The sequence below is a fragment of the Chiroxiphia lanceolata genome, chromosome 15, assembly GCF_009829145.1.
Source record: "Chiroxiphia lanceolata isolate bChiLan1 chromosome 15, bChiLan1.pri, whole genome shotgun sequence".
Taxonomy (NCBI): domain Eukaryota; kingdom Metazoa; phylum Chordata; class Aves; order Passeriformes; family Pipridae; genus Chiroxiphia; species Chiroxiphia lanceolata.
Window position 1 is genome coordinate 17223484 of NC_045651.1, and position 26007 is coordinate 17249490.

General features: G+C 44.8%; 2 protein-coding genes across 3 annotated transcripts; both read left to right on the forward strand.

Annotated features, from left to right (window-relative positions):
- The first annotated feature begins 1107 nt into the window (after nucleotides 1-1107).
- On the forward strand, nucleotides 1108-16330 carry VDAC1 (voltage dependent anion channel 1). Its single transcript, XM_032702762.1, has 9 exons — nucleotides 1108-1176; nucleotides 7354-7423; nucleotides 7954-8003; nucleotides 8268-8420; nucleotides 8511-8563; nucleotides 10655-10882; nucleotides 13843-13993; nucleotides 14467-14524; nucleotides 15348-16330. The coding sequence occupies exons 2-9, from the start codon at nucleotides 7357-7359 to the stop codon at nucleotides 15437-15439; spliced, it is 852 nt and encodes a 283-aa protein (XP_032558653.1). The 5' UTR covers nucleotides 1108-1176; nucleotides 7354-7356; the 3' UTR covers nucleotides 15440-16330.
- A 1439-nt stretch (nucleotides 16331-17769) lies between these two features.
- On the forward strand, nucleotides 17770-25377 carry C15H5orf15 (chromosome 15 C5orf15 homolog). 2 transcript variants are annotated; one of them, XM_032702760.1, is made up of 3 exons: nucleotides 17770-17956; nucleotides 20758-21335; nucleotides 23798-25377. In XM_032702760.1, exons 1-3 carry the CDS (start codon nucleotides 17785-17787, stop codon nucleotides 23927-23929), a joined length of 882 nt encoding a protein of 293 aa, XP_032558651.1. In that variant the 5' UTR covers nucleotides 17770-17784; the 3' UTR covers nucleotides 23930-25377. The 2 variants fall into 2 exon arrangements, with proteins under 2 accessions (XP_032558651.1, XP_032558652.1); XM_032702761.1 differs by having other exon boundaries at nucleotides 17770-17944.
- Nucleotides 25378-26007: the final 630 nt, after the last annotated feature.

Here is a 26007-nt window from a genome sequence, read left to right on the forward strand (position 1 = left end):
GGGAGCAGAGTTAGGTGGGATTTGGGGTGCAGTGTAGTAAGCTTGGGGAGAAAACATGGGAATTGCTCTGGAAGTCGTGTTCCTCTCTCTGTCAGTCTGTCTAAATCCAGTAGGATGATATGGAATTATAAGAGTTGTTTACTAAATATGGCACAGCAATCCCTCACCCGCGTTTGCAAGCCTGACAAAAATTCATCACAAACAGAGAACCGAAAATCACAAAATCACAGAATGCAGTGAGTTGGAAGGGACTCACCGACCCTCAACGAGCATATGGGGAATGGGAATTTTAACAAATGGGGCGTTAGAGTTGATTGGGCTGATTCCAACGGGATGAGGTTCAACAAGGCCAAGTGCCGGGTCCTGCACTTTGGCCACAACAACCCCATGCAGAGGTTGGGGACCATACAGGCTGGGGACAGAGTGGCTGGAGAGCAGTCAGGCAGGATGGGAGCTGGGAGTGTGGGTTGACAGGAAGCTGAACATGAGCCAGAGTGTGCCCAGGTGGCCAAGAGGGCCAATGGATCCTGGCCTGGCTCAGGAACAGTGTGGCCAACAGGTCCAGGGAAGTGATTCTTGCCCTGGACTCAGCGCTGGTGAGGCCACCCCTGGAGTGCTGTGTCCAGTTCTGGGCCCTCAGCTCAGGAAGGACATTGAGGGGCTGGAGCAGGTCCAGAGGGGAGCAATGAGGCTGGGGAAGGGACTGGAGAACAGGTGCTGTGAGGAGAGGCTGAGGGAGCTGGGGCTGTTCAGCCTGGAGAAGAGGAGGCTCAGGGGAGACCTCCTCACTCTCTACAACTCCCTGACAGGAGGGGGGAGCCGGGCGGGGTTGGTCTCTTTTCCCAGGCAACCATCAGCAAGACAAGAGGGCTCGGTCTCAAGCTGTGCCAGGGGAGGTTTAGGTTGGATATTAGAAAGAATGCGGTGTCCCCGCCGGGCGGGGCGGCAGCGACGGGGAGCCGGGCACGGGCACGGCCGGGGACCCGGTCGTGCCCGTGCCCGGCTCCCCGTCGCTGCCGCCCCGCCCGGCTCTTGCCGCTCCGCCCCGCGGGTCCCGCCCGCCGTCACGCAGCAGCCGCGGCCGCCGCAGAGCCCGGGGAGGCGCCGGGCAGGGGCAGCGGGGCCGGAGGAGGCCGAGGCGGAGCGGGGAGCGCGGCGGGGCCGCGGCGGGGGCAGGTAGGGCCGGCCCGGGCTGAGGGGAGGGGGGGTGTCCCGGCCGCTCCCCGTGAGGGGGGTGTACGGGCGGAGAGAGGCGCCATGTCCCGGCTCGTGTGTGCGGGAGCCGGAGCGGGTCGAAGCTCCGGGTCGGTGAGGGTTGTCCCTTACATAAGGCCGGGCCTGGCGGTGCGGGGATGCCCCGCGGGGCCGGGCGGGACGGAGCGGGCGCGGGGCGCAGGGTGCGGGTCCTGCCCGGCGCTCCCTGAGGCGGGGATGGTTCTTCTCGTTCCCCGGCGAGCAAAGGTCGCCGGTGGCCGCATCTGACATCCCTCCCACCTCCTCCTGCGGGGTCCGCCGAGAGCATTCAGACTGATTTTTTTCTTTTTTTTTTTTTTTTTTTTTTTTTTTTTTTCCATCCGTTTTATTCCGCTCCTTCCCGGGCTGTAGCTCTTCAGCCTGAGGGGGGGGGGTGTATAACGCCAGTTTAAGGATCCCGAGGGTTCGGTTGTCCCCTCCCGCACGGAGGGGCCGCAGCAGCGGCTGCCTTCCATTCTGCCTCGTCACAGCCCTCGGCTGGGAACAACTCTTGCTGGAGGGGGGGGAAAAAAAAGGCTCGTTCAGGCTTCGGGTATTTGCAAAAAATTTAAAAAAAAAAAAAAAAGTAAAAAAATTTCCTGAAAATGAAGCGGGGCTGACTCATCTTGGTGGCCAAGGAGGCAGGGTTGTGTCTCTGGGGAATATTTATAGCGATTCCAGCAGAAACAGATCCCAGCTTGTTTGTCAGATGGTTTAGTGAGGATCAGAGGTGTGTTGCAGTTTGTTTTGTTGGATGCAGCGGATGGTTGAATAATCACCTGTCTCACGGCATTTCACCTATGAAATTTTGTTGAAATTCCTTCCAAAATGGGCTTTTGCACTATTAAAATGACATTCTGGAATAATCCTTCCCCCAGCACGCTCCATCAAAGGTTTGTGTTGATCCACAGCCTGCACCTCTTCTTCCTGCCCACATTTTGGGGTGAGTTTGGGGGTGTGAAGGTGTGGGGGACATCACTGGTGGTTGCTGTAGCAGCAGGAGGATGTCCCCAGCCGTGGCAGTGTTGGGATGCAGGCAGGACACACAGCTCAGGTGCTCCTGAGCTTGGCATGTGCTGCAGGATGGGAAAAACCCAACCAGTGGTGTGGCGGGTGCTCCTCTTCTGTGTGAGCTGTTACATTGTGCTGGAAGACAAAAATTCCATTTTAATTAGTCACCCCCATTGATCTGGCACTGGGTGTTTCTGCAGCAGGGCTGTGAGTGAGGGACATGTCCCTTCCTGAACGCAGGGGGTGGGACAGGGCTGGGACAGCAGCACTGCTCCTCTCCTCCTCTGCAGGCATTTCACAGAAACAGTTAACATGAATTAATTTAACATGTAGGATGTGTGGTCCTGTGTTCTTCCCTTGCAGTTCAGTAGCTACAGTAGCTACAACAGGCTGCAACATCCCCCAGCTTCATTTAATTGATACTTATATGTAACAGTTTAATAAGGGGTTGCCGTATACCATTGCAATTCTTAATTTACACCCAGACAATTAAGAGCAGGCTGTCTCTTTCTGTAATTCCATAATTAGTATAGCCTAAATAATAATATTTACATTTGCTTTTAAGGGTTTTATCTCCTTTATGCTCCTGTGTTTATTGGGCTACAGACATGGAGCATAAACCAAGCTTTAAATCTGCTCCTTCGTGCATGAAGTTCCAAAGCGAAGCTGCAGCAGGAAGGCTGGGATCCTGTGAGTGTCACAGGGAGGCTGCAGGGCTTTATAATGCTGGCATAAAAGAAATTGTGGGCTCCCAAGCCTTAAATTTTGAGTCATAATGGTGCATGGATTATATGATGTTGGCACAGTAGCAAGTTGGGGCAAAAAGTGTTGTTCAGTATTGAGTCTCATCACGCAGAGTATTTACAAACCACGTGCTTCTCAAAAGCCTCGTGAATGTGCCCAACTTGATGTTTGACCTCAGCATGACTGTGCATGCATTTATGGGTGAGTGTGTGCTTAAATCTCTGCCCTGTGAGGCTGCTGAACCTGATCTGGAGCAGACTGTGGGTATGACTTGAAGGGATTTTGGGATCTGGATGATAAAACCCAAACTGTGGAGCCCGTGCCGAGCTCTCCCGGCAGACTGGGATGTCGGATGGTGGGACAGGGACACCGGTGCCATGTGGAGCTGGTGACTCCAGCCTGCTGTGGGATGTGGGGAGAGCTGGGCCCTGTTCTGTCTGAGAGCAGAAAGCACCGTCCTTCATGGTCTGTTGATACAACAGGTTGGGAAATGACACTGCACAGGCTGCAGGGCCAGGAAGGCGCTTAGAAGTTGCTTCATTCCAAGGACAAATTTTTCCTTTAACGAAGGACATAACTGACTAATATTCTTTATTTTTAATCTTGAGGTAAGAGACCCTCATGAGCATTTTTCCCCCTGCAGACAGACTGTACCTGGTCTCTAACCCAATGCTGTCAGTCCCTCCCAGCTGTCCCCAGCAGCTGTTACGTGTCTTCTCTGCAGTTCACATCTTTCCAGGGATATTGCTCATGGAGACAGGGAGATGGACTGTTCAGAACTACTGTTACCATCGAGAAATGGAACATGAGTTCAAACTTACTGGGAAAAAATGTGGCTGCAGTAGGGTTAGATGCAACCTTTTTATTTTCTTAGCCTCGAATCTGACAGACTTCCATTGTCCTTGTGGGAATTTTATTCTTATAATGAATTTTATTCTTATCCTGAATTTTTAGATTGCTCCTTCCCCCATGTAAATATCACAAAGCTGATAAGTCTGTGCAGGGAAACTTTAACTTGGGCATGTGCAACAGTTACCAAGCAGAGCTGAGTTTTCCTTTGGTTGCAGCCAGTCCTTACGTTTGCCAAGGGCACCCTGGGGGTTTGCTGCTTGTTGGACTGAATTTGATTTAATTGCCCAGAACTGCATCACAGAGTGAAAACTTTGCCATCTGTGACACTGGAAAATATTCAAATTTGGCCTGCTGTAATGAAATCTTCCCTGGGCCTGGCTCTTGGGTCCTGCAGCTCCAAGGGGAGCTCCTGGTTTTCTCCCTGTGGCTGTTATAAATCTGGAGGTGTGCTTACAGCAGCACTTGAAGCTGACTCCTCACTTCGGGTTTTCTTCACTCATCACTTGCGCTGTGGTGTTTCTTACTCAAAAAAATCAAAATATTTTCCTACTTAGAGCATGTCACAGATCGTGTACTTGGTCTGCTCTGCGGGGGAGTCGAGGTACCTCGTCACGCTGAGCTATTTGCACAGTTGGACAAGGATAAAAGCAATGAATTCATTTCAGTCCCAACCTAATCTGAGTTAATGTGCAGGGATCGCACTGGTGAAAAGCAAGGGCACTCGGCCACGGCCATTCCTTGATCCTTTAAGAGTCTGAATCCCTGCTAAGCATGCTTGTCTTACAACCTGCACTCGCACAGGATGTAATCAGTTTTGTTTTCCATCTGTTAAACAAGAGGCTTCTGATTAGCCACTGCAAAGGGGAGTCATTATTTTTGTTTTGTTCTCGCTGACGGCAGCAAGGTTAAGCACCAGGTACAGAGCTCGGAGTGTGCCCCACACTCGGCAGCTTTAAACACCTTGCTCTGCGTGTGTTCCATGGTTTGCCTTACAAGCGGCAGGGATTTGGCTTTCAGCATTGTCCCCTAATTATAGTAATTGTCTAAGTGGAGCTCTCCATGTCTCCCACTGTTCTGGGCCCAGACTGCAGCAGTGGAGCAGCCTGGCACAGCTCATCCCCCCAGCCAGCCTGGCCACGTCCAGGAGGGACACACAGGCATCAGGGAACAAAGCTTGGCTTCACTGGCTTGGATATGGGAAAAACATACCTGAGAAGATCCAACCACACAGCCTTCATTTAGCAAGAAAATATTCTGATTTTACTAAACGACTCCGAGGGACTGTTGATGAAATTGGATCTGGGAGATTCCAAGGTGCAGCTGGCAGAGCAGTCCATTATCTTTTGAAGCAATGCTTATTTGACTTTTCAAGTGGAGGGATTTGTAACATTTTTAATTTTTCATGATGCTAAATGGCACTACCATCAGGGGGTTCTCACGGGGCTGGGCTGCTCTGGCAGGGCAGGAGCATTTCCTGCAGACGTACAGCCCTTAGTGACTCCTGCCAACCCTCTCCTGAGTGCTGCCTGACTTGGGGCTGTGATCTCCAAGCAGGGCATTGTATCTGCTTCTAGAGACTTGTATGAGGAGCAGAGGAATTGCTCACCAAAATCTGGTACTACTTACTTCGGGTTTTTTGGCGCCTGTGGGGTTTTTTTCCCTCCCCCTCCCTCCCCCCTCTTTTTGAAGGCTAGTTTTGTGTATAGACATTCAATTTCATGTTTTCACAAAAAGCCCAAAGTTTAGGTCCAATATAAGCAGCTAAAACTGCTTAGGAATAATATTTTTTTTAAATTACCTTCTAAAAAAAATTTGTTTTAACTCTTTAGCTGCTTATGTATTTGGGGCTGCACGTTACTACTGAACTATAACTGGAAGGAGGTGCCATGCACCCAAGTAGTCTGTGCAGCTGAAGCTACATCATAGTATTTGCCCTTGTATCCAATTTTATTTATTTTCTGAGAAGACTGCTTTTATTTAGCCATCAGATCTGTTTTGTTCCCTCCAGGATAGGGATTCCTCCTTTATGCAATAGCAATATCCTGCTTTAACAGGCAACAGCTTGTTGCCTGGAGTGCTTGAGGTGCTGAGTGGCTGCTCCAGGTCCCTCTCTGATCTTCCTGGGGTGATGTTCCCAAGAACTGCATCCCAGTCTGCAGGCAGGGAGGCTGTTAAAGCACCTCTGTGTTCTAGTGGCTTTGTTTGGGGTTTAAAGGACTAGTCTTCTGCTAACATTGAATAATCTGAAGTGAGAACTGTCAGGCAGTTTTTTAAGTATTAGCACGCATATGTAGTAAACTGCTTATTCTGCATAGCCAAAAAGTTTGGGAAAATGGAATTTTAGTGCAACATCTGGTGTGGAGAGGATTAGCTGCCTAAGTGTGATTTATCTCTTTTGCTTTTTAAAATTAGGAAATCCTGTCTGTGGAGACAGAAGGTGTACACCATTTCGGATTGCTTGACTTTTGTTTCCCTCGAAGAAAGGACTGTGCTTGAATGAGGGAGTAGAAATTACTGTGCTTGGATGAAAAAGGAGATTTGGTCGGTTGGTTTCTCTGAGGATCCTGTTTTCTCCTCTGTGTACTGTGCAACAGTTTTCCCATTGGCTGAGAAAATGGGACGCCTTCAGGGGAGCAGTGAACTAGGAATGTCAGGGCCTGCTGAAGGTGGGAAAGTGGATCCCCATGGCACTGTGGGCATCCCTAACAAACCAAACACAGTGCAGAAAGCTGCCCCTGCCATGTCCCCACCCCTGGGCTGGGCCTTGGCAGAGAGCTCCACTCTGCCTTTGGCTGCTGAAATGGGGTTGTGGTTGCCCTCCCAGCCCGACTTCACAGTGTGGCCTCCCTGCAGGCTCAGTTTTTCTCATTTTTTCTCAGATGATGCACAGAAAAACACTTAAAGGTCAATGTCTAAGGAGGCATCTTAACCCATTAACAGCGACAGCTGTTAAAGAAAGTCAAAGAAAACTGAAGGAGAAGAATGACCATTTATTGATTTTGCTGCCATAAATGTTCCCCATTTGCTGTTCTGCATTAGGGGGTGAGAGATGCTCCTGATGGGAGATACTCCTGGTTGTTACATTCTCTGAGTTAATGAGCTGGGGCCCTACTGCTTTCCATCAGAATGCACAGGTCCATTACGAGAAACAGGAGAAACGTTTCCAAGAAAAGGGTTTAAAAAAAACCCAGAAGTTGTTCATTCATGCAGTTACACTGATAAGAGAACAACAGTTAACTCTTTGGGAAGGCATAGACAGTTCCTTTTCTTGCAGTATATATTTCTTCTGCAGCCTGTTTCCCACCCTCAATGGCAAATCATTGCTGCTGCTGGCAAACTGAAATCACACTGTTTGCTGGAGCTGCTTTCCTCAGGCTGTGTTGAAGTGCTAAGTGGGGGATACAAAATAAATGTGGCTGAAATGGGCTAAAGTTTCTCGTTACTCAAACGGATTGAGTAAGTTTCTGTACACTGTAATTTCCTTTTTTTGATTTCTTCACTTTTCCCTTCCAGGAAATGGCCGTTCCACCTGTTTATGCCGATCTGGGCAAAGCCGCCAGAGATGTTTTCACCAAGGGATATGGTAAATAAAGCCAAAATGAGTTTGGTCTTTTGCTGTCTACCTGATTGAAGTATTCCAGTAATTTCCATTAGAATCCACAGAGTTTTCCATCACAGCTTCACATTGCCTTTGCTGTGTGGAAAGGGAGGGTAACTTACTTTCCTTTCGACAAAATTCTTCCTGTCCCCCATAGGACTGTTGTCTGTCTTGAGAGAAAATTGTGTGTTGTGTTTTGGCTGTTCCTTTGTATCGATGAGTAGGGTCACTGCTGTCAGAAGTTTCATTATGAACAGAATGCTGCTCACTATGAATAAATTCATTATTACCTAATTTGGTCCCACTTACATTGCTGAGGTCAGTAGGATTATGAGTCAAGTGCTATCTGAAGTGAGTACAAGCTGCTTCATCAAAACACATGGTTTGATAACTGTACCCTTGGTTTAACTCTTCAGTAGTCCACAGGTGATTTAGAAGGGATTTTTAAGAAATAAATAAGAAATGCTTTTCAAATCAACATATATATGATTCATATTTTTTTACTCACTTTCTAGGTTTTGGGTTAATAAAGCTTGACTTGAAAACGAGATCTGAAAATGGACTGGTGAGTTTGGAAACAGACTGAAATCCTAAACACTGCAACGGTGTTGTGGTTACTGTATATTTCTTTTTAAAATAAATATGCATCCCTTATCCTCTCCCTTTACCATTTGTCACATACAACTTTGCAAGTTACTTTGTATTTATCTGAACTAATATTTAACAAATTATAATGACTAATATGTTCTAGATGTATAAGTATTTACCTGAGTGTATTAGTGGCAAATACGTATTTTGTATATGTGGTCTTTTGTTTTTTTCCTTCTAGGAATTTACAAGCTCAGGTTCAGCAAACTCAGAAACAAGCAAAGTTAGTGGTAGTTTGGAAACAAAATACAAATGGGTGGAATATGGATTGATGTTCACAGAGAAGTGGAACACTGACAACACACTAGGCACTGAGATCACTCTGGAAGATCAGGTAAGCTTTGGCTCCAAAAATGCAGTTTGCAAATTCACTTCTGCCAATCTCTAATTAGAAATCCAACCAGTGAATTTCTTTTCTGTTCAGCTTGCACGGGGCCTGAAGCTGACCTTTGACTCCACCTTCTCTCCTAACACTGGGTAAGCAGTGAGTGAGCTGAAGTGACAAAAAGGCATTTTTAATTTCTCTGTCCTGAGATACTGAGACAGCTGATAATCAGCCTGTGTATAATGAAATGCTGCACATCTCTTAAATCTTAGCATTAACTTTTAATCCTTAGCTGTAGCAAGCAAACTTTTACATGCAGTAACTTGAAAATTATAGTCAGAATTGGGGAGTGAGGAAAAGGTTGTGTCTGTGCTCCCGTTGTGTGTTTGTGGCCGTGTCAGAGGATGAGCTGCTGCCTGAATAAAAGCACCCACCAAGTCAGCTGTGGTGCAAAGCTTAACAAGCTCTGGGAGCCAGTTGGCCAGGGCTCTAATAGGGTGGCACAGAACTGGGCTCTCCTCCCGGGCTGAATTTATCCTGGGAATTCTTACCAGGCCCCGTGTGCCATGGCAGTAGGTGGGTGTTCCTGGCACAGCGATTGGATGCCATGTTTTATGTGGGCCACAGGGATTAAGCAGCAGCTGTAGGGCTACATGTTGGTTTATTTTTTTCCCCTGATTATCTTGGTGCAAGCAGTGCTGCCAGTGAGTCAAAATACTCTGCACATCAGCCTCCCAGAGCTGCACTTCAGGCCACGGGGGGTTACAGTCCCGGGGGGGTTCACCCTGTCCTTTAGATTTAGTGTCCTGCATTGTCACCTGCTTCCACTCCACTCCTAATTCTAGATTAACGAGGTATTTTTGTTAACCAGAATAATCTTGTTTGTTTAGAGTTATTTAACTGTAGGATTCTTAAAGAAATAGGGAAAAAAAATGTTTATGGGAATGATGTTACAGCTCTATAACTTTCTTGGGCACTTCACAGACACTGTAGTATCTGAGTTAGGATTGCCTTAGAGGACTAAAATTTGAGTAAATGGAGTGAGATTGAGTCCTGGTGTGACCTGGTTTAGGTTGATAGGGATACCTCATGTCTGAATATGAGACCTCTTCTCCCCTTCCCACATTACTGACTGTGATGAGTCTTTTAACAGGGAAAGTCACTTTTAGGAGTGCTCTGTGTTCTTGCCTCTGTCCCTGCTGACACTGGTGGGAGAGGTGCCACTGACTTGTACTGAAGTTGCAGATGAGGGCTTTTGGCACTCCTGCCCTCTAGTTCTGATTCTGCAAAACACAAGAAATTCCTGAGCCTGAAATAATAATAAAAAAGAGAGCAGTCTCTGTGTGGGTCTGATACAGCACTGATACAGTGTCTGGAGATTGCTTTTGCTAGCTGGCATGAAAGCTTGATTTGAAATTTCAAATTAGTCTGATTTTTCCAGAAAGATTTCAGTAAAAATTTGGTCAAAGGCAGAAGACACTTGTAAAAAGAGAAGCCAAAAATCTTAAATAAGAGTAGCTGAATATATTAGATGTAATTCTCTTGCCTTGTGAGGGTCTGCACCCTTGATGTAAATCACCCTGAAGACACGTGAGAAAGCACTGTTCTGGCCAATAGTATAAAAAGAAACAGGTGACTCAGGAAAGTTTATTTCTGCATTAACCTGGCAGCTTTCTGGTGGCTTTAACCATTAAACTTCATAAAGCACCCTAAGGAGAAATTGGGGTGTCAGAGCCACTGAAACAGGAGGAAACCGCAGCCAAAGTAGTGATTCCTTGATGTCTATCACAGTAAATAAAATTATCAATTCACTAGGATTGCCTAAAAATTGTTTGTTTGGGACAGGCCAACTACTATGAACTTTGGGTGGCAAACCTGTAAACTGCTGCAGTTTCCCTTCCATCCCTGCATCTGCCAAACTTCCAAACCCATCAGATCAGCTGGAGGTGAGGATTTGTTTTTGTCACCTCCCAGCTGTGTGCTGCTGCTTTTCAGAACAGAGCCCAGGAGTGCTTTCTGGGGCACCACGCTGCATTTTATTGCTCAGTTGCAAATAATTCCCTGTAAGTGAATTAGGGTTTTGCAAAGGTGGAAGGTAGGAAGGCGACGTGCCGTGTGGCTCTCCAGGGGTGTACACCTTGTCCTCAGAAACTATTACACCGAGTTAAAGGAAGTGATTTGATGGGATTGCTGCCTACAAGCGTGCCTTTCCAAAAATAAGAGATTCTTTGTCTCCTCTTCAGGAAAAAGAGCGCTAAAATTAAGTCAGGATACAAAAGGGAGCACATCAACCTGGGCTGCGACATGGATTTCGATATCGCGGGTCCTTCGATACGCGGAGCCCTCGTGCTGGGCTACGAGGGGTGGCTGGCAGGCTACCAAATGACCTTTGAGACAGCCAAGTCGAGAGTAACCCAGAGCAACTTTGCTGTTGGCTATAAGACTGATGAGTTCCAGCTTCATACTAACGTGTAAGTACTGGCAGACAGGCATTAAAAAGGAATTTGGAGGGATTCTACTGCCAGGACAGTGACAGGGACAGAGGGTCAGCAATGGAGAACCAGAGGATGGTGGATTTGAAACTGGGTCTTCATTAAGGATGTCAAGCTGCATTTTTTTTTTAGCTGTATTAACTTTTCTTTTGAGTTATGTGGGTGAGGAAGTGCATGATGGAAGGAATTGGAACTCACAGAGCACCCTGGAGTCCAGTGTGTGGCTGTCTAACAGATAAGGATTATTAGAATCTGTTAGCAGAATAATAAAACAATATAATAAGATATATAGTAATAAAAACAATATAATAAAGATACTCTTTGTGAAAGCTGAAATAAAAGCAATGCTTTCCTTTTGCACCTGTCAACATCAAACAAAACAGTGGCTTGATCTGTAGCTGGAAGAGTTAATCAGAGGATGAACAAGAGCAAGCAAAAGGGAGTTACTGGAAGAGACATGGACTGGGTTTGTTTTAGTACTGGAAATGATATGGTGTAAAAGGTTTTTTGGTATTATTTGGTAATAATCTATTTACTCAGGCATTTGTGTTTTCTGAATGTATCAACAGTGGGAAATCAGAAACAAATTCCGTGAAAACCTTAATTTCTCTCTCTCCTGTTCCTCTTAAAAAAGCAATCTATGACTTTGGGGAAGACAGGTTTTTAAGATTAGGCAATCCCTAATCCATTCTCCCAGCCCCCCCTTTCCGTGCCCTTGGGTAATTGGATATTTTGCATGTAGCAGAGCTATTCCAGGCTGTTTCCATCTGGGGGCTGAACAACTGTTCTGCCTTCCTGGAGCTGCTGCTTCAAAGGCCTTCTGTTCTGTCTCCTGCTGGTTTGCAGAGATGTGGTTTAGGAAGCTCCTGCTGCCTTTCGGAACAATCGAACCCCCACAGCCCAGAAGGGGTGTTTGAAGGGTTGCCAAAGCACAAAAATGTGGGCAGAGAACTTTTCATCAAAACAATCTGTGGGGTCCCCTTCACTCAGGAGTTAGGAGTTATTCCTTCAAGCACAATGACTCTCTGTTATGCTGTAGCAGTTCAAAACATTGTATTATTGGTTTTTGCTATAAAATGCTGTGATTATTATTACTGTTAATTAGAGCAACAGCAGAAAATCACTTTATAACACCAGCAGGGGCTCGGATCTGACTGTTTCTTGAATTCCTGAGGGTCTGTTTCTCAGGTTGCTGTTACTGTACCAAACCACAAATGTGTAATATGAGTAGAAATCCCATTTATTGTTAATAGCAGGTTAGTTGGGTGTTTGATGTGTTCCTACTTTGAAATGTGTTGGAGCTTTTATATAATGGCAGAAAGAGTTGTGTGTGGGACTCCCCTCACTGCCCTGCTCAGTTATATCTGCACAGGTCAGTGTTTCACAGGGATGCTGTGGCAGAGCTGATAATTTAACGAGGTGGGGCTCGAAGCATTGTTTTTTGTTCCTGGCATTACACAGACCAGCTGGGGACTTCAGCAAGTTACTTTCCTTAAGGGTGCCTTAATATATTAATTTTCATAGGGGGCTAATGTTTTTTTTTAATCTACATCTGAAATGTGCTGTTGTTACTATCAGTGTTAAAAGGAGGTTTGACTTTATTATTATTAATAATAATAACTTAAAGGAGGTAGGGCTGGATAATTTCTAGTTTTAAAATGACTTTCCTCATCTTTTAAGCATAGCTCAGACCGCCCCCCCCTAATGTTGCAGGTCAAGACAGAGCTGTGTGGAAACCTTGCACAAAATCTGCCTGTATAACCAGCTCTCCTCAGTCCTTTTTAATCCTTCCTTTTCTTGAGAGCCAAGCACATGCAGTTAATGTGAGCTTCAGTCTTATCTGAAGTAAGTATTGTAGTGTTTTTCTGGAAGAATTGCTCTAACAACTTAAAAGGCTGCTGCTATTGCTTGAACTTTTAAATAGGTGTATCACTACTGCTTGGGCGACTGGTATGAGCTAAGGAACATCAGGCCAAAGGGGGAAAAGGGAAAAGATTCTAAATCTACCCTGTTTTTATCCCTAAAGGTCTGGTACACTGTAATAGTTGGAACCAGATGATTTCACACTTAATCATAATTGCTTTATTTGCAGAGATCTTCCTGGGGTTTAAAGCCCGTTCTCTGCAATATGTTTGTGTCCTCTCTTAAGAAAACGAGTGAAAATGGAAATTCAGATGCTCACTGGTTTACAAGGAGTGCAAGGCCTTTAGGAGTCTTTGGCTCTTGTTTTTATGCTCTGCATGCTCTGACGTTTTGCCTTTTATTTACCACACTCTATTCCCTGTATGACAGTGGTGGCAGTAGCAATTGGAAGTTATGCTGCTCATCATTCAGCTCTGGGCCAGTGCTCTCTGCAAAGCAAAATTAGTTCCATTTCCATTTCTAGTCCAGAGACTACAGCACAGATGTACCATCAGGAATGTTGCAAATGGAATTCATTTGCAAAAGCCAACAGAGTCGGATATTAAATTGGCATCTTCCCTTCTGATGCAGTTCCTCTGTGTCTGGTAAAAGTGCTGACACGGCAGTTTGGGGGTGACTCAGGCTCTGTGACTCCCTCTCAGGACACGAGGGAGACATTCATAGGGAAAGTAATTATTTCAGACACATGCAGGGAAAAATAAATCTCTTTACTACAAAGACTCCCATTGCAGGGAAGGGAAAATTGGAAGCTGTCATCACTGGTCTGATTTTTGATAGTTTGTTCTGTTTTTTTTTTTCAGTTTCAGAAGTTGCTGAAATGTAGTAATCTTCACTGAATTGAAGCATCTAAAAATAACTTCATAACCAATCTGGCCTAATGTCTCTATCTTAGCTGTTATGGGTCATACTTGATGAGGTGTGAGGGGATGTTGTGCAGATAGAGATCTTACTGGAGAAATAAAAGCGGATTGTTTTGCGTTGCTGTTCAAAACCACAGCCAGGCATTTTCCTTCCAGGAACGATGGGACGGAATTTGGCGGCTCCATTTACCAGAAGGTGAATGACAAACTGGAAACAGCCGTGAATCTGGCCTGGACAGCCGGGAATAGCAACACTCGCTTCGGAATAGCCGCCAAGTATCAGATTGACCCAGATGCCTCTTTTTCTGTGAGTCCTGTGCATGCACATTTAGAAGCTTTTGGAAGTAAGTGAAGCATCCATCAGCAGAGCACGCTCTGGATGCAGTCCTGTGCTGTGGAGGTGGCACGTGGATCTGTTTGCCTTGGCTTTGGCAGCCTGAGAGCACGGCGATTGGATTTTCCTTAAAGGCACACAGAATGTTTGGTCCTGTTATTGGGCACTATTTTGAGAATGTTTTTGTGTCAGTCTGGAAAAAATTGAAAGCTATGTCGATAAAACCCAGTGTTTTCTACAGTGACTGTAGATACTTTGAGATTGAGGGCTTAAGTTATGGCAAAATTATCTCTAGATTTTTAGGGATTTAAAACTTGAAATCCTTTACCTGCTTAATAGCTGTTGCTTAATTTTCAAGTGTGAAGGACTTTGAAGAAAGCTACTAAATTATTTACTGAATTTATTACTTATTACTAAATAATGCTGTATTTTTTTTTCCCTTGAAGGCTAAAGTGAACAACTCCAGTCTCATCGGGTTAGGATACACTCAGACTTTAAAGCCAGGTAGGTCTAGGCAGAAAAAAAATCAGAACCAATAAAGTGATATTTTAGTCTTGAAATACCAGAAGTTTTTTTGATGACAAAATGTGATGGGTTTTGTAAGATTGCTGTTGTGCTTGGCAAGCCAGGGATGAACCTTTCTAGGGACTGCTCTGTTAATTTTGGATGCCTGTTGGAAGCAGAATTATTAGAGACCGTGGTCCACTGCCCAGTCAGATACTCTTTTATGTTGACACAAAATATAAATAGTTGTGTCACAGATAAGTAAACACATTTTTAATACTTTCAGAGGCTTCTTATTACTGAGTTTATTTTGCTTGAAAATGTGACTTTCTCAAGGTCCCCTGGCCCAGGAAGAGGACAATCTTACTGCTGTGAAATTGGTTTTAATGTAGTCTAATAAATCTGCTGCCAGAATACTGAGCAGATTGACATGAGATATTACAGCAGACAGGGCTTGGGCTTTTTCATACCTAGATTTTAAAGTGGTTTAGAAAGGTGGATATGTATCAAGGTCCCAATTTTTCATAATACTAGACTCTCAAATTAGATTAATCAGTAGACCTGCAGCAGCGAATTGACTCAGAGCTTTAATTACCCGGAGTGATAAAAAGCAGAATCCATCATCATGGTTTATTATAAATTTCATAACTCAGAAAGATTTCTTATCTGCAAGTTGCTGTAAAATGCCCAGCCCTTACAAGGCCAGCTGCCAAATGCCATTAACCTGGCTACCCAATAAATTAAAGCAGTAGCACAGACACTGAACCTAAAGCTCAGTCCAAGTTTTAAGTTGACTTTTCTCTCACTTTTCTCTGTTTTGCAGGTATCAAACTGACATTGTCAGCTTTGTTAGATGGCAAGAACGTCAACGCAGGTGGTCACAAACTTGGTCTAGGACTGGAATTCGAAGCATAAGGAGTGATTCCACAATTGCTAATCTGAAAATACAGCACAGCTACCTTCAGAATATAGTGTTCCTTTCAATGTTTTGTCTGGGGTGCGAGTATTGCTACGTATCAGTCCTGCTAGTCCTGGTTAAAGACAGCTAAGCTTTAAAAATGATGTTGTTAAAGAAGTGGAGACAAAAGCGTAAAAAAAATCCTAATTCCAGGCTCTTTTTCTTTATGTAACTGCTCATCACATGTGTCAGCTGCCACGTGATAGGAAGGAGGAAGGCATTGATTACCTCTGCTAACATACTGATGGCACAAGGAATGTGTTAAAGTGGTGTAAACCCTGAGGATTTCCATGCAGACCACTCCGTTGTACTGTTAATTCCGTGAGCAAAACGTTCCGACACTTGAGGTTTCAACTGACGGGGGAATGTGCAAACTTGTCTGGAAAAGGGATTTTAAGATTTTATTTTTTTTTTTTTTAGCTCTGTATTCCATGAATGGTTTGTCTTATTTGGTGACCTCCCCCCCCACACCCCTCCAGCTGTCTCCAGAATGCTTTAGGGTGTCTGCCTTGTCCAAGTCCCGTCGCGGAGGAGGTTTGATGTGACTCAGCCAACGCTGCCTGTCCTGTGTTGTGGTTCCTTCCCCTTGCACTGACCAGAAAGCTTGTAAAAAACAGACAGAATCAGGGAAGAGTCTTTGCGACTGCAATCACACGGTTGCATCACTTAAATCTAAAATGGGAAGTTTTGTTTTATTACCACTTTTTTTTAGCAACTAAATGGGTACATTTTTAGAGAGTCTTCCATTTTGTGTGGAACTAGACCCCAAAATGCTGTACTTGACACTACTAAAAATGGATAAAAAACCCAAACTTGACTTGAATAAAATATTGAAATGTCACCTTTTACTTTGTCTTTATATTAATTGTGAAAACAGTTTCATCTTAATTTGTGGTCCAGGGGCAGACTGACAATGCCTTGGCGCATATTTTGTACCACATGAAACAAAAATACTTACTAGATTTACGTTCCAGACGTGGCACTGTTCTTACTGCTCACTGAGCTCTGGCAACTGCACATATGCATGTGTTTAGCTCATGGATAAAACAAGATAACATCACTTGTCTTCCATTGCAGAATCCAGTAAGCTGAATTACCTTTCTGTAAACAAGTAGGTGTGAACAATGGACAGCTATGAGCTGGGATCAACTTCAGTGGCTTTTCAGTAATATTTTGTATTTTTTCGTGGGTAAGCCGTTGCTGTGGGTGGCTGCAGATGGCAAGAGCTGCAGTACAGGAGGATGTGCCTGGTGAGGCAATGGCATTGCAACAATGTGAGGCTGCAGAGCCACAAACTGGGCAACACTGGCTGTTTCCCTCTTACCATGAGCCATTCCTGAGTGTTTCCTATCTAACATGCTTTTCCCAGCACTCCTGGGAGAAGTGGTCCTCTTCCAGACTTTACCCATCAAAATGAACCACGTGCAAACAGCTCACAGTGACATGGCAAATGCTCAATATTCATTTACATTCCCGTGTGCTGTGCATGTCCCCTGTTCTCTTGGCATCCCCATAAGCCTTTGGGCTCCTTCCTCTTGATTTTCTCATCCTTGAGGCATCTGCTTTGGTGGTTTTTTCTCCTGTGACCAGCTTCAAGCCTTCTCTCAGGGCATGGAATACCCGACCAGGGATTAGAACAGGAAAGCTTGATTTTCTGTAGATCTATCCAATTTTGCATAAAGCATTCCATGAGCGCCACAGCACAAAGCCTGGACAGGAGGCCGGTGGGCACTTCCCTGTGTGTGGGTGTGGGTGTCCAACCCCTCTTATCAACCTCCATCGGAAGGCAGGCAAAGGAGATTCCCTATTTTCTGCCATGGATTTGTCTTGCTCACCGCTTGGAGGGCCCTGGCAGCTCCAATACCGCCCGCCCTGCTGGGCCATCTGGGCGAACACCGGCCAGGAGGGTGCAAGGAGGTGGGACGGGGCTGTGCTGCCGTGAGAGCACCAGAGGAAACGGCCTTAAACTGAGACAGGGAGGTTCAGATTAAATATTAGAAAGTTTTCCCTGTTGGGGTGGTCAGACACTGAAGGGCGGCCCAGGAGGCGGTGGGGTCACCATCCCCTGGAGGTGTTTGAGATGTGGCGCTGGGCGATGCGGTTCAGTGGTTTCGGGGTGACAGTGGCGGTGCCGGGTGGACGGGTGGACTGGACGACCTCAGGAGTGTCTCCCACCGTCGGTGACCCCTCGATCCCAGGGCTCTGTGACCATTCCATACCCCCACCATTCCATAACCCCGCGGTTCGGTGACTCCCACCCCACGCCCCTCACACCCCGCCCTCCCGGCCTTCCCCTGTGCGCATGCGCGGCCCCCTCCCCGTGGGCGGTGCCTCCGCCACGTCCGCGGAGCGGCCCGAGATGGCGGCGGGCGGCGGCGAGCGGCGGGAGCGGGCGGGCCGCGCCCTCGGCCTGGCGCTGCTGCTCGGCTGGGCCCTGGCGGCCCGCGGGCAGGAACCCCACGGTGAGCGCCGGGGTGGGGGGCGGCTGGAGGGATGGCTGCGGGGGTGCCCTGCCCGGCTCTCACCGCGCTCTCCGGTGGGGCCCGTGCGGCCTCGGCCTGCGCGGGTCGTACCTTGGGGACACCGGCCCCGGAGCCGGCCTCGGTCGGGGCAGCGAGCGCTGGGGGGTGTGCTGGGGACGGGCATTGCCCGGGCGGGGATCGGGAGGCCCAGCCGGGTGCGCTCCGCTCGTGGTGCTGCGGGAGCGGTTTGGGTGGTTGGAGCGGTTCGGGTGGTGACTTCACTCATCGGACTTGGTACTTTGTTCTGAGTACTCTAGTTCTGTGCCTGGGTTTAGCCTCCCTCTTCCCGCAAAATTAAGCTTATGTTACTTTACAAGTTGGCTCCAAGTTCAGTCTGTTTCCGTCCTTCCTCTTCAGCCCAGCTGTGACCCAAGGCTGGTAAGAAATGCACATTTCACGTGCAGCGGGTTTCTCTTTGTTTTAGGTGGAGTATTGGCTGGCAGTGAGGAGAAAGGAATTACTGAAGAAAATGAAGGGAGCTGTTTGAGCCCTCAGTTCCCTCTGTGCCTGTCAGTGGGAATATCCACCCCAGCTCTTTGTGCTGCCCCTCACCTGGTCTGACGGGTTGGCAGGAAGAATTTGGGACAGAAACCTGTAGGAAAACGAGAATTTTCAATTTCAGAATTCATGATATAACTTGCTTTCTAAAAGCAGTTCTCCTGGAAGGGCATTTTAACCCTCACATGTTTTTTATGTGTGGTGTTTACTAAGAGGGCTGTGTTGCTAATTCTGTCACCAGGACTGAACATAAATATCTGTTTCTGAGGCATCTCTGGAGTCCAGGCACTGCTGTAACACCACCTGACTGTGTTGTGTAACTGTAAACAGTGCAACCACCATTTATAATGCCAAATAGTTTTGGGTAGATATCATAAATCAGCTGTGGTTGAGTTGCTAAACTTCCTGCTGCAATTAAAATAAAACCCCTCGTGTTTTAGGAACAATAGGAAAGTATTCTTTCCCAGTCTGAAGCCGCAGCATTATCTGGTGGGAGTCCCTTGCATTTAAGCATATATCCTTCTATAACTTTGATGTTGAAATGAGTTTAAGAATAATTTGAAGTGTAAGCAGCATAATTTTATAGGGAAAATATGCTTGTTTGTATTTCAAACAGTTTAGCTATTATTATTTAGCTCTCTAACACTTTTTGTCTGTCTGAGGGGAGCAGTAAGGTTGACCTGCCTCCCTCCCAACATGCCAACTAGCTATAAATAAAAATTAATATAACTCTTGCAGCTGCATTTCCTCATATTTATCTCCATGTATGCAATTAGCTGACTTGACTCCTGAGGGGAAATCAGAATTCCCTAAAGCTGTCCTGTACAAGATCTGAACAAGGTAATGTTAATATAATTCAGAGCAGTAGTTTTCTCAACAACAAGTGTGTTGACTGTAAAACAGTTGCCCTTGAACCTCAGCAGAGGCACCGTGATGTCCAGTTCACGTGGGATGAGTGGAGTCTGCTGTGTTTGAGTTGGTTAAAGAGTAATTCCCACTGCAAAGGTGTGCCCTGTAAACAAGAGCTCTGTTGTAACTGATCCTCAGTAAATATACATTTCATGAATAACATGATTCAGTGTCCCCTCTGTAATATTTTACTTGGGAGTAACCTGGCACAGGCAGTTGGTTGAATGCCTCATTTTTAGAGTCCCTAACTTCCCAGTGGGCCTTGGGAGTGCTTAAAGAAAGTATTGTTACTTTTTTAAAATGAAGAAATAGTTTGGCATGCCAAGATACAGGGCAGGTGTGGTTCCCCTGTTCCAGTGCTGATGTGTGCTGAAAGTCTAAAATGTGGTCTGCGTTTTTCCAGGTGCCTCTGGAAGTGACGTGCTGTAAACATGAATAGTTTGCTACTTTTTAGATTTAAAAAAAACACTGGCTCTTTATAAACTCCCTCTGCATCTGTTTTTACCTTCCTTTGGATAGAGAAGAGGGAGGATGGGCTCTGCATGTGGTTTTAATGCTCACCTTGTTTCTTAGGGAGTTCTGCAAAGCCATCCCAGCATTGGAGAGATGCTGAATTTGCCTGAGGGTGACTGTTACTCTTGCTGACTTATTTCATTAGAATAATTGCTGCCAACAAAAGCCTTTCCTCCAGGAGCATGGGCAGTCAGATTGTCCTTTCTTTGGCTTTGTTTTTAACCTGTGGTTCAGTGGTTCCATTTCAGTTAACAAAAGGTTGGAAATCTTTTTCAGTAGCTGTAAATTCAATAAAAATTAGTGCCTGGGAAGAGGTGCTGTGACCTTGTGTCCTGACTGAAGGGGACTTCACAGCATGGTCTCATTTTTGTTGGTAAAATATGCGCTGGTGAGAGATTAAAAACTTTTAACTGCAGGAAAAGCTTTGCTGAGGAAATCTTCCTCTGAAGAGCTCAGCTTCTTCTGTGGGAGAAGGAATTTGATGATGGAGAAAATACTAATCGTGTGTGAATCTACAAGACATCATAAATCCCCAGAGGGAGGGATGACATGTCTTTGAAGTTCTTATGCCTGGAAAACATGCATGCTGAATTTTTTAGGGACCCTTTGGCATACTAATCTATAAAGCATGTGCTTCCAAGCTTTAACTCCTCTCCTGCTCAAGACTTAGGAAGTTGCCAAAGTACAGGAAATGTGTTTCTGCATATGACTGTTAGCAAGTTTGCAATGTGACATATGATTTCTTGTCTGTAAAGGAAATCTGTGGCAATGGTGGGTACTGCAGAAGTTGCTGCCTGGTGCTTAATATTGACTGTTTCTCATCCTTTTCTCAGATCCTGTGAACGCGGAGACGCTTCTGAAAAATATTTCTTCTAAAAGTGAGAATGAAACACTGAGTAGATCCCAAAATTTGACAGACAGCTTGCAGAGCCTAACCTCAACAAAAAAGGCAATCCCAACAACAGCCAAAATCAGTTCAGTGACTGCAGGAAAGGCACCTACAGCAAAAGGTGACTCTTCCTCATCTGTTCTCCCTGCTAGTCCAGTATCTCCAATTGATGCTTCTGAAGATACTAAAATTGAGGACGAGGATCTTCTAACAGATTTGAAAGATACACTAAATAGTTCCCCACCCATCATAAAAGAAACTCTGGAGTCAGATGGAGATGATTATGGTCCTTACGAGATGACACCGATTTCCAGGTACAACCCAGACCTAGAGATGCCGGATGACGACGACTCCGACACCATCAGCAATTACAACGAGGAGATCAAGACCCTGGATGAGAAGATAAAAGGTGTTTCTGTCTCAGGGTTGGAAGAAGAAGAGGACAGCCATTTCTTTTTCCATCTGGTTGTAGTTGCCTTCTTAGTAGCCGTTGTTTATGTCACCTATCACAATAAGAGGAAGGTAGGTGTGCTCTGAAAGGTGGAGAGAAACAGCTGGAGTATTTAAAATGAGGTTGCATTGCCTGGTACACCTTTTTAATAAGAGGAACTTTTCTTTTTGGAGAATGAAATCTTTGTCCACTTAAGTCTTGTGGTGATACTAATATGCATATTGTTATTATCATTTTATATGCTCAATGAAAATGAGCTCAAATCGAACATTTTCAATTAGAAAATGAGTTAATTGATAACATCAGTAATCAATCAGTTCAGTAATGGACACTGGCAGTGCACAACATGAGTTCTATAAAGGAGACCTGAGCCAAGTCAAGTGAAGGTGAACAATTAACTCATTTTGTTTCTGCACAGGATTCTAAACAGCAAATTAAGGAAGGTTTAATCCTTAATGGTGTGGGAACGTTCATTTATGGCTGTGATAGTCCTTCTAATAATTGTTCACTTTAAGGTGGTCTTTATATCATAAATATTATGAGGGCTTAACTACAAACTTCTAGGAAATGTTTAACACTGCTTCCAGTTTTACATAGAGAAGATCAGAGATACTGTTTTCAGGTAACTGTTTCTTCAGTGCAAACTAATTCTCTGTATCTCAAAAGTAACCTGATTGGTGTTATTTCAAAATACATTGCTAGCATAAAAAATTAACTCCAGCCCAACCAGACCCAGTGCTGGTACATGCACAAATTTGCAATTAAACCACAGGTTAGTTTTTAGATATGAGGAAAATTTAGTGTTTATCCTTGTGGAGAACACTGATGTGGGTGAGGATGTGGGGGACTCTGAACAGAGCTAAAACCCCCAAACCTTCTGCTTTCCTGTGCAGTGGCATATCTGGAATGTGCATTGCCAAGGCTTTATAGGGAAAAATGTTGAAGACTGTGTTGCATATGCAAATTTAACTTTGAGAGAAGTTCAAATAAGTGATTAAAAATGCCTCGTCTTTGCTACGTAAGTGAAATAATGCTTGTAGTATAATTTGGGTAATTATTTTTAACACTTAGACATAGTTTTGGGAACAAAAAATTCACTAGTACTTAAAGTATGTAAATAATGGCATGTATTTGTGTGAAACAACAGTCAAGTTGATTCTTCTTTCTCTGTGCCCACTTCCACTGTCCTGTTTCCTCTTTTACCAGTGTAGTTGCTCTGTGTAAAGTGAATTCTTGGATGAGTTGGTAAGAAACAAGGCTAAATAGGGTGAAGATAATCGACATTTAAACATCTGATTACTGTCTGTCTTCTTTAACTGCTCAGCTGTGATGCAGAAACAGTTTATCACATCACACCAGTGCTACTTCTGTTGCCTCTGTTGCACCAGCAATACAATTATTTTTAACAAGGGTGAAATGCCAGGATAGATAAGATGGATAAAGTAACAAATGTCACCACCTGGGGATAGTTTAATAGTCTGTAGATGCAGTGCTTCTGGAGTACACATGTAGCTTTACTAAAAGATTTCCTGGTGGAATGCAAACTGCAGCCGAGGGTGGCAAGGACAGTGTGCAAGTGTCTGACTGCCAGTGCTGTGTTTATACCAACAGCAGTGCCATTGCCAGCACCAGGGGGGACAACTGGGATGTCAGTAGGACTGTGGAGCTCTCTATCAGACCCAGAATCACAGAATCAACGAGGTTGGAAAAGACCTCTGAGATCATGGAGTCCAGCCTTTGACCCAACACCACCTGGCCTACTGGACCATGGCACTGACACCACATCCAATCTCTTCTTAAACACCTCCAGGGATGGTGACTCCACCACCTCCCTGGGCAGCCCATTCCAATGCCCAGTTACTCTCTCTGTAAAGAATTTCTTCCTCATGTCCAACCTAAACCTCCTCTGGCACAGCTTGGGACTGTGCCCTCTTGTCCTACTGCTGGTTCCTGGGAGAAGAGCCTGACCCCCACCTGGCTACAACCTCCTGTCAGAGAGTGCAGAGAGTGAGAAGGTCTCCCTTGAGCCTCCTTTTCTTCAGGCTGAGCACCCCAGCTCCCTCAGCTGCTCCTCCTAGAATCAGCTCCAGACCCTTCCCCAGCCTCATTGCTCTTCTCTGGACCTGCTCCAGCCCCTCCATGTCCTTCCTTAGCTGAGGGAAAATCTTTTAGTAAAGCTACATGTGTAGCTCCAGAACTGGACACAGCACTCCAGGGGTGGCCTCACCAGCGCTGAGTCCAGGGGCAGAATCACTTCTCTGCTCCTGCTGCCACACTGTCCCTGATCCAGGCCAGGATCCACTGGCCTTCTTGCCCACCTGGGCACTCTCTGGCTCCTGCTCAGCTGCTGTCAGTCAGTCCTGCCAGCTCCCTTCCTGCCTGGCTGCTCTCCAGCCCCTCTGCGCCCAGCCCGGAGCTGCAGGGGGTTGTTGTGGCCAAAGTGCAGAACCCTGCCCTTGACCTTATCAAACCTGATGCCACTGATCCCCTCACTGTTCTGAGAGCAGATCTAACTGTGTGATTTGGGTTTCAGCTGTTCCTGCTGGTGCAGAGCCGGCGCTGGAGGGACGGGCTGTGCTCCCGGACGGTGGAGTATCATCGCTTGGACCAGAACGTCAACGAGGCGATGCCTTCCCTCAAAATAACCAACGACTACGTGTTCTGAGAGCACTGTGCTCTGGGTCTGCTGAACTTATCACTCTTTGCCTGCCCACTCATGTAATGATATTCAGGTATCCCAAATAAGCTGCTTGCACAGAAATGAGATGTACTCTCTGTGACCTGGATGTTTTGGAGATTAAATCTCATGGAAGATCAAGGGCACGACACATCTGTTTGCTACTTTGGTCGGGTTTTATATCAACTCTAAAGATGCAGAGTTTAATAAATTAGTGCTCTTTCCATTCATTAAGCATCATCCCTTCTGTCTGGAGCAGTCTTAATAGTCGTATTACAAAAAAATAAGCATAAAATATTTTAAGTCTAATAAATTAATGACTTTGGCCTCACTAAATCAAATTAATGATCTCTTTGCTCTTCACTTATATGGCTCATAAATCCCACTGTATTGAAAACTTAAAACATAATTACTTTTTTCTATGCTTAAATCCTTATGCTGCAAATCTTTTATCTTGTTTTTTTTTTTTTTTTCTGTTTCCTTGTTGCATAATTTGATCCTGTTTTAGGCAAAATAGCTAGAATGGCCATTTAATAATTTCCGTATGTGTTCATGCAGTAAATAATTTAAAAATAATGATGTATAACCTATTTTATTCAGAAGTTTTATACCATATATTTCCTTAAAATGCTCAAGGTGTTTGTGAAGGTATGAAGCTTCCTGACTGTCCAATTTTTTTCTCTAATGGTATTTATGACTGTTTCATTGTCTTTGTAATTAATGAGTGGAAAATAAGCCTTGTTGAATAATATTACTAAAATATAGATAGTTGACAGGCTTTCTATACATCAAAAGCTTTCTTTTGAATTTTAAGACAGTTGGGAAATGGTTATGTGCTTATATTATAATTGGGAGAGGCTTGAAACTGTAAGAATAATTTATTTGGTTGTTCTTCTGACCCAGGTAACAGACAGGTGAGAGTAAAGGTGTGTGGGCTGCCAGTGCACTCTCATTTTTGACAAACATTTATGCATTAGTGTAAATCAAGTTACTGGTACAGTAGTTTTTTTGATTTTTTTTTTTTTTACTTTGTCTTTTGTACTTCCATTATTTATGGTTTTATGGGTTGTAAAATATAAAATTTTAGTTTTCTGTACATTCTGTTTGTGATTTAGTTTTCAACCTGAGAAGTATGTAAATAACAGTGAATCAGAACCCCATAATTAATGACTTGGTATTCAAGTAGTTATGTAACATTTGGGAAAAAAATCACCTTCACAGCTGATGGCATGAGGAGTCTGAAGGCATGATACTGTCTTAGGAATGAAGTGCTAAAAGTTCTAAATCCTACTGTTAATGCATTCTTTTCATAACTACAGGAAGTAAAGCACAAACAAAATATCCCAAAACTCTTTTCTCGCAGTAATTTTTATCATATTTGGACTTGTATCACTTAATATTTTGAATAAGGTTTTTAAAATAAATGACAATAATGAGCTTGTGTTTTTTATCTTAACTATTTTGCTCCTTTTATACAGTACCTTGTGATAATGCTTGGAATTGGAAACCAGTTCAAAACCATCTTTTCTGTTACCCAAACTGGGTGTGTGCAGGTTTGTTTTATGCATCTGTTAAATGGTGTGTATCAAGGTTTAAATGAAATCTTTGAAGCTACAGGAGTTAATAAGTTCTTTAACATGCAATTTTTTAACCTAAGTTGTATAATTAATAATTCTTGTGGAAGATACTTGAAATTCTTGCCTGAACATCCCTGCTTTGAAGTAATCCTGCTGTGGTCAGGATCCAAAGGGAAAGGTTACTTTGCAAAGCTCCTTTAGGATGTTTAAATATTGGAATTTGAGGAGTTGACTAATGTTTTTTGCACCCAAGAAGTTCAGGAGCTTTCTCCTTGAATAACATTCATAAAATGTAGTGATTTTGACAGCAGAAAATGGTACATTCACACTTGGCAGAAGGTTGTGCTCCTTTCACCTGGTACCACAGGCCTTGCTCAGAACCTGGAAGGAGGTGCTGAAGGACCTGGCTGTGCAGAAGTGCAGGGATGAACAGTTTAATTTAAAGTGTTGTTTTCTCTCCAACCCATCCAGTGAATTGGGCCATCGAGA

Excerpts from the sequence above, each read along its gene's own strand:
- C15H5orf15 (XM_032702760.1), top strand. The coding sequence starts at position 17,785 with ATGCGCGGCCCCCTCCCCGTGGGCGGTGCCTCCGCCACGTCCGCGGAG. Across the intron at positions 17,957-20,757 it reads ACCCCACGGTGAGCGCCGGG|ATCCTGTGAACGCGGAGACG; the intron begins GTGGGGGGCGGC and ends TCCTTTTCTCAG. Across the intron at positions 21,336-23,797 it reads CCTATCACAATAAGAGGAAG|CTGTTCCTGCTGGTGCAGAG; the intron begins GTAGGTGTGCTC and ends TTTGGGTTTCAG.
- VDAC1 (XM_032702762.1), top strand. The coding sequence starts at position 7,357 with ATGGCCGTTCCACCTGTTTATGCCGATCTGGGCAAAGCCGCCAGAGAT. Across the intron at positions 10,883-13,842 it reads TTCCAGCTTCATACTAACGT|GAACGATGGGACGGAATTTG; the intron begins GTAAGTACTGGC and ends TTTTCCTTCCAG. Across the intron at positions 14,525-15,347 it reads CACTCAGACTTTAAAGCCAG|GTATCAAACTGACATTGTCA; the intron begins GTAGGTCTAGGC and ends TCTGTTTTGCAG.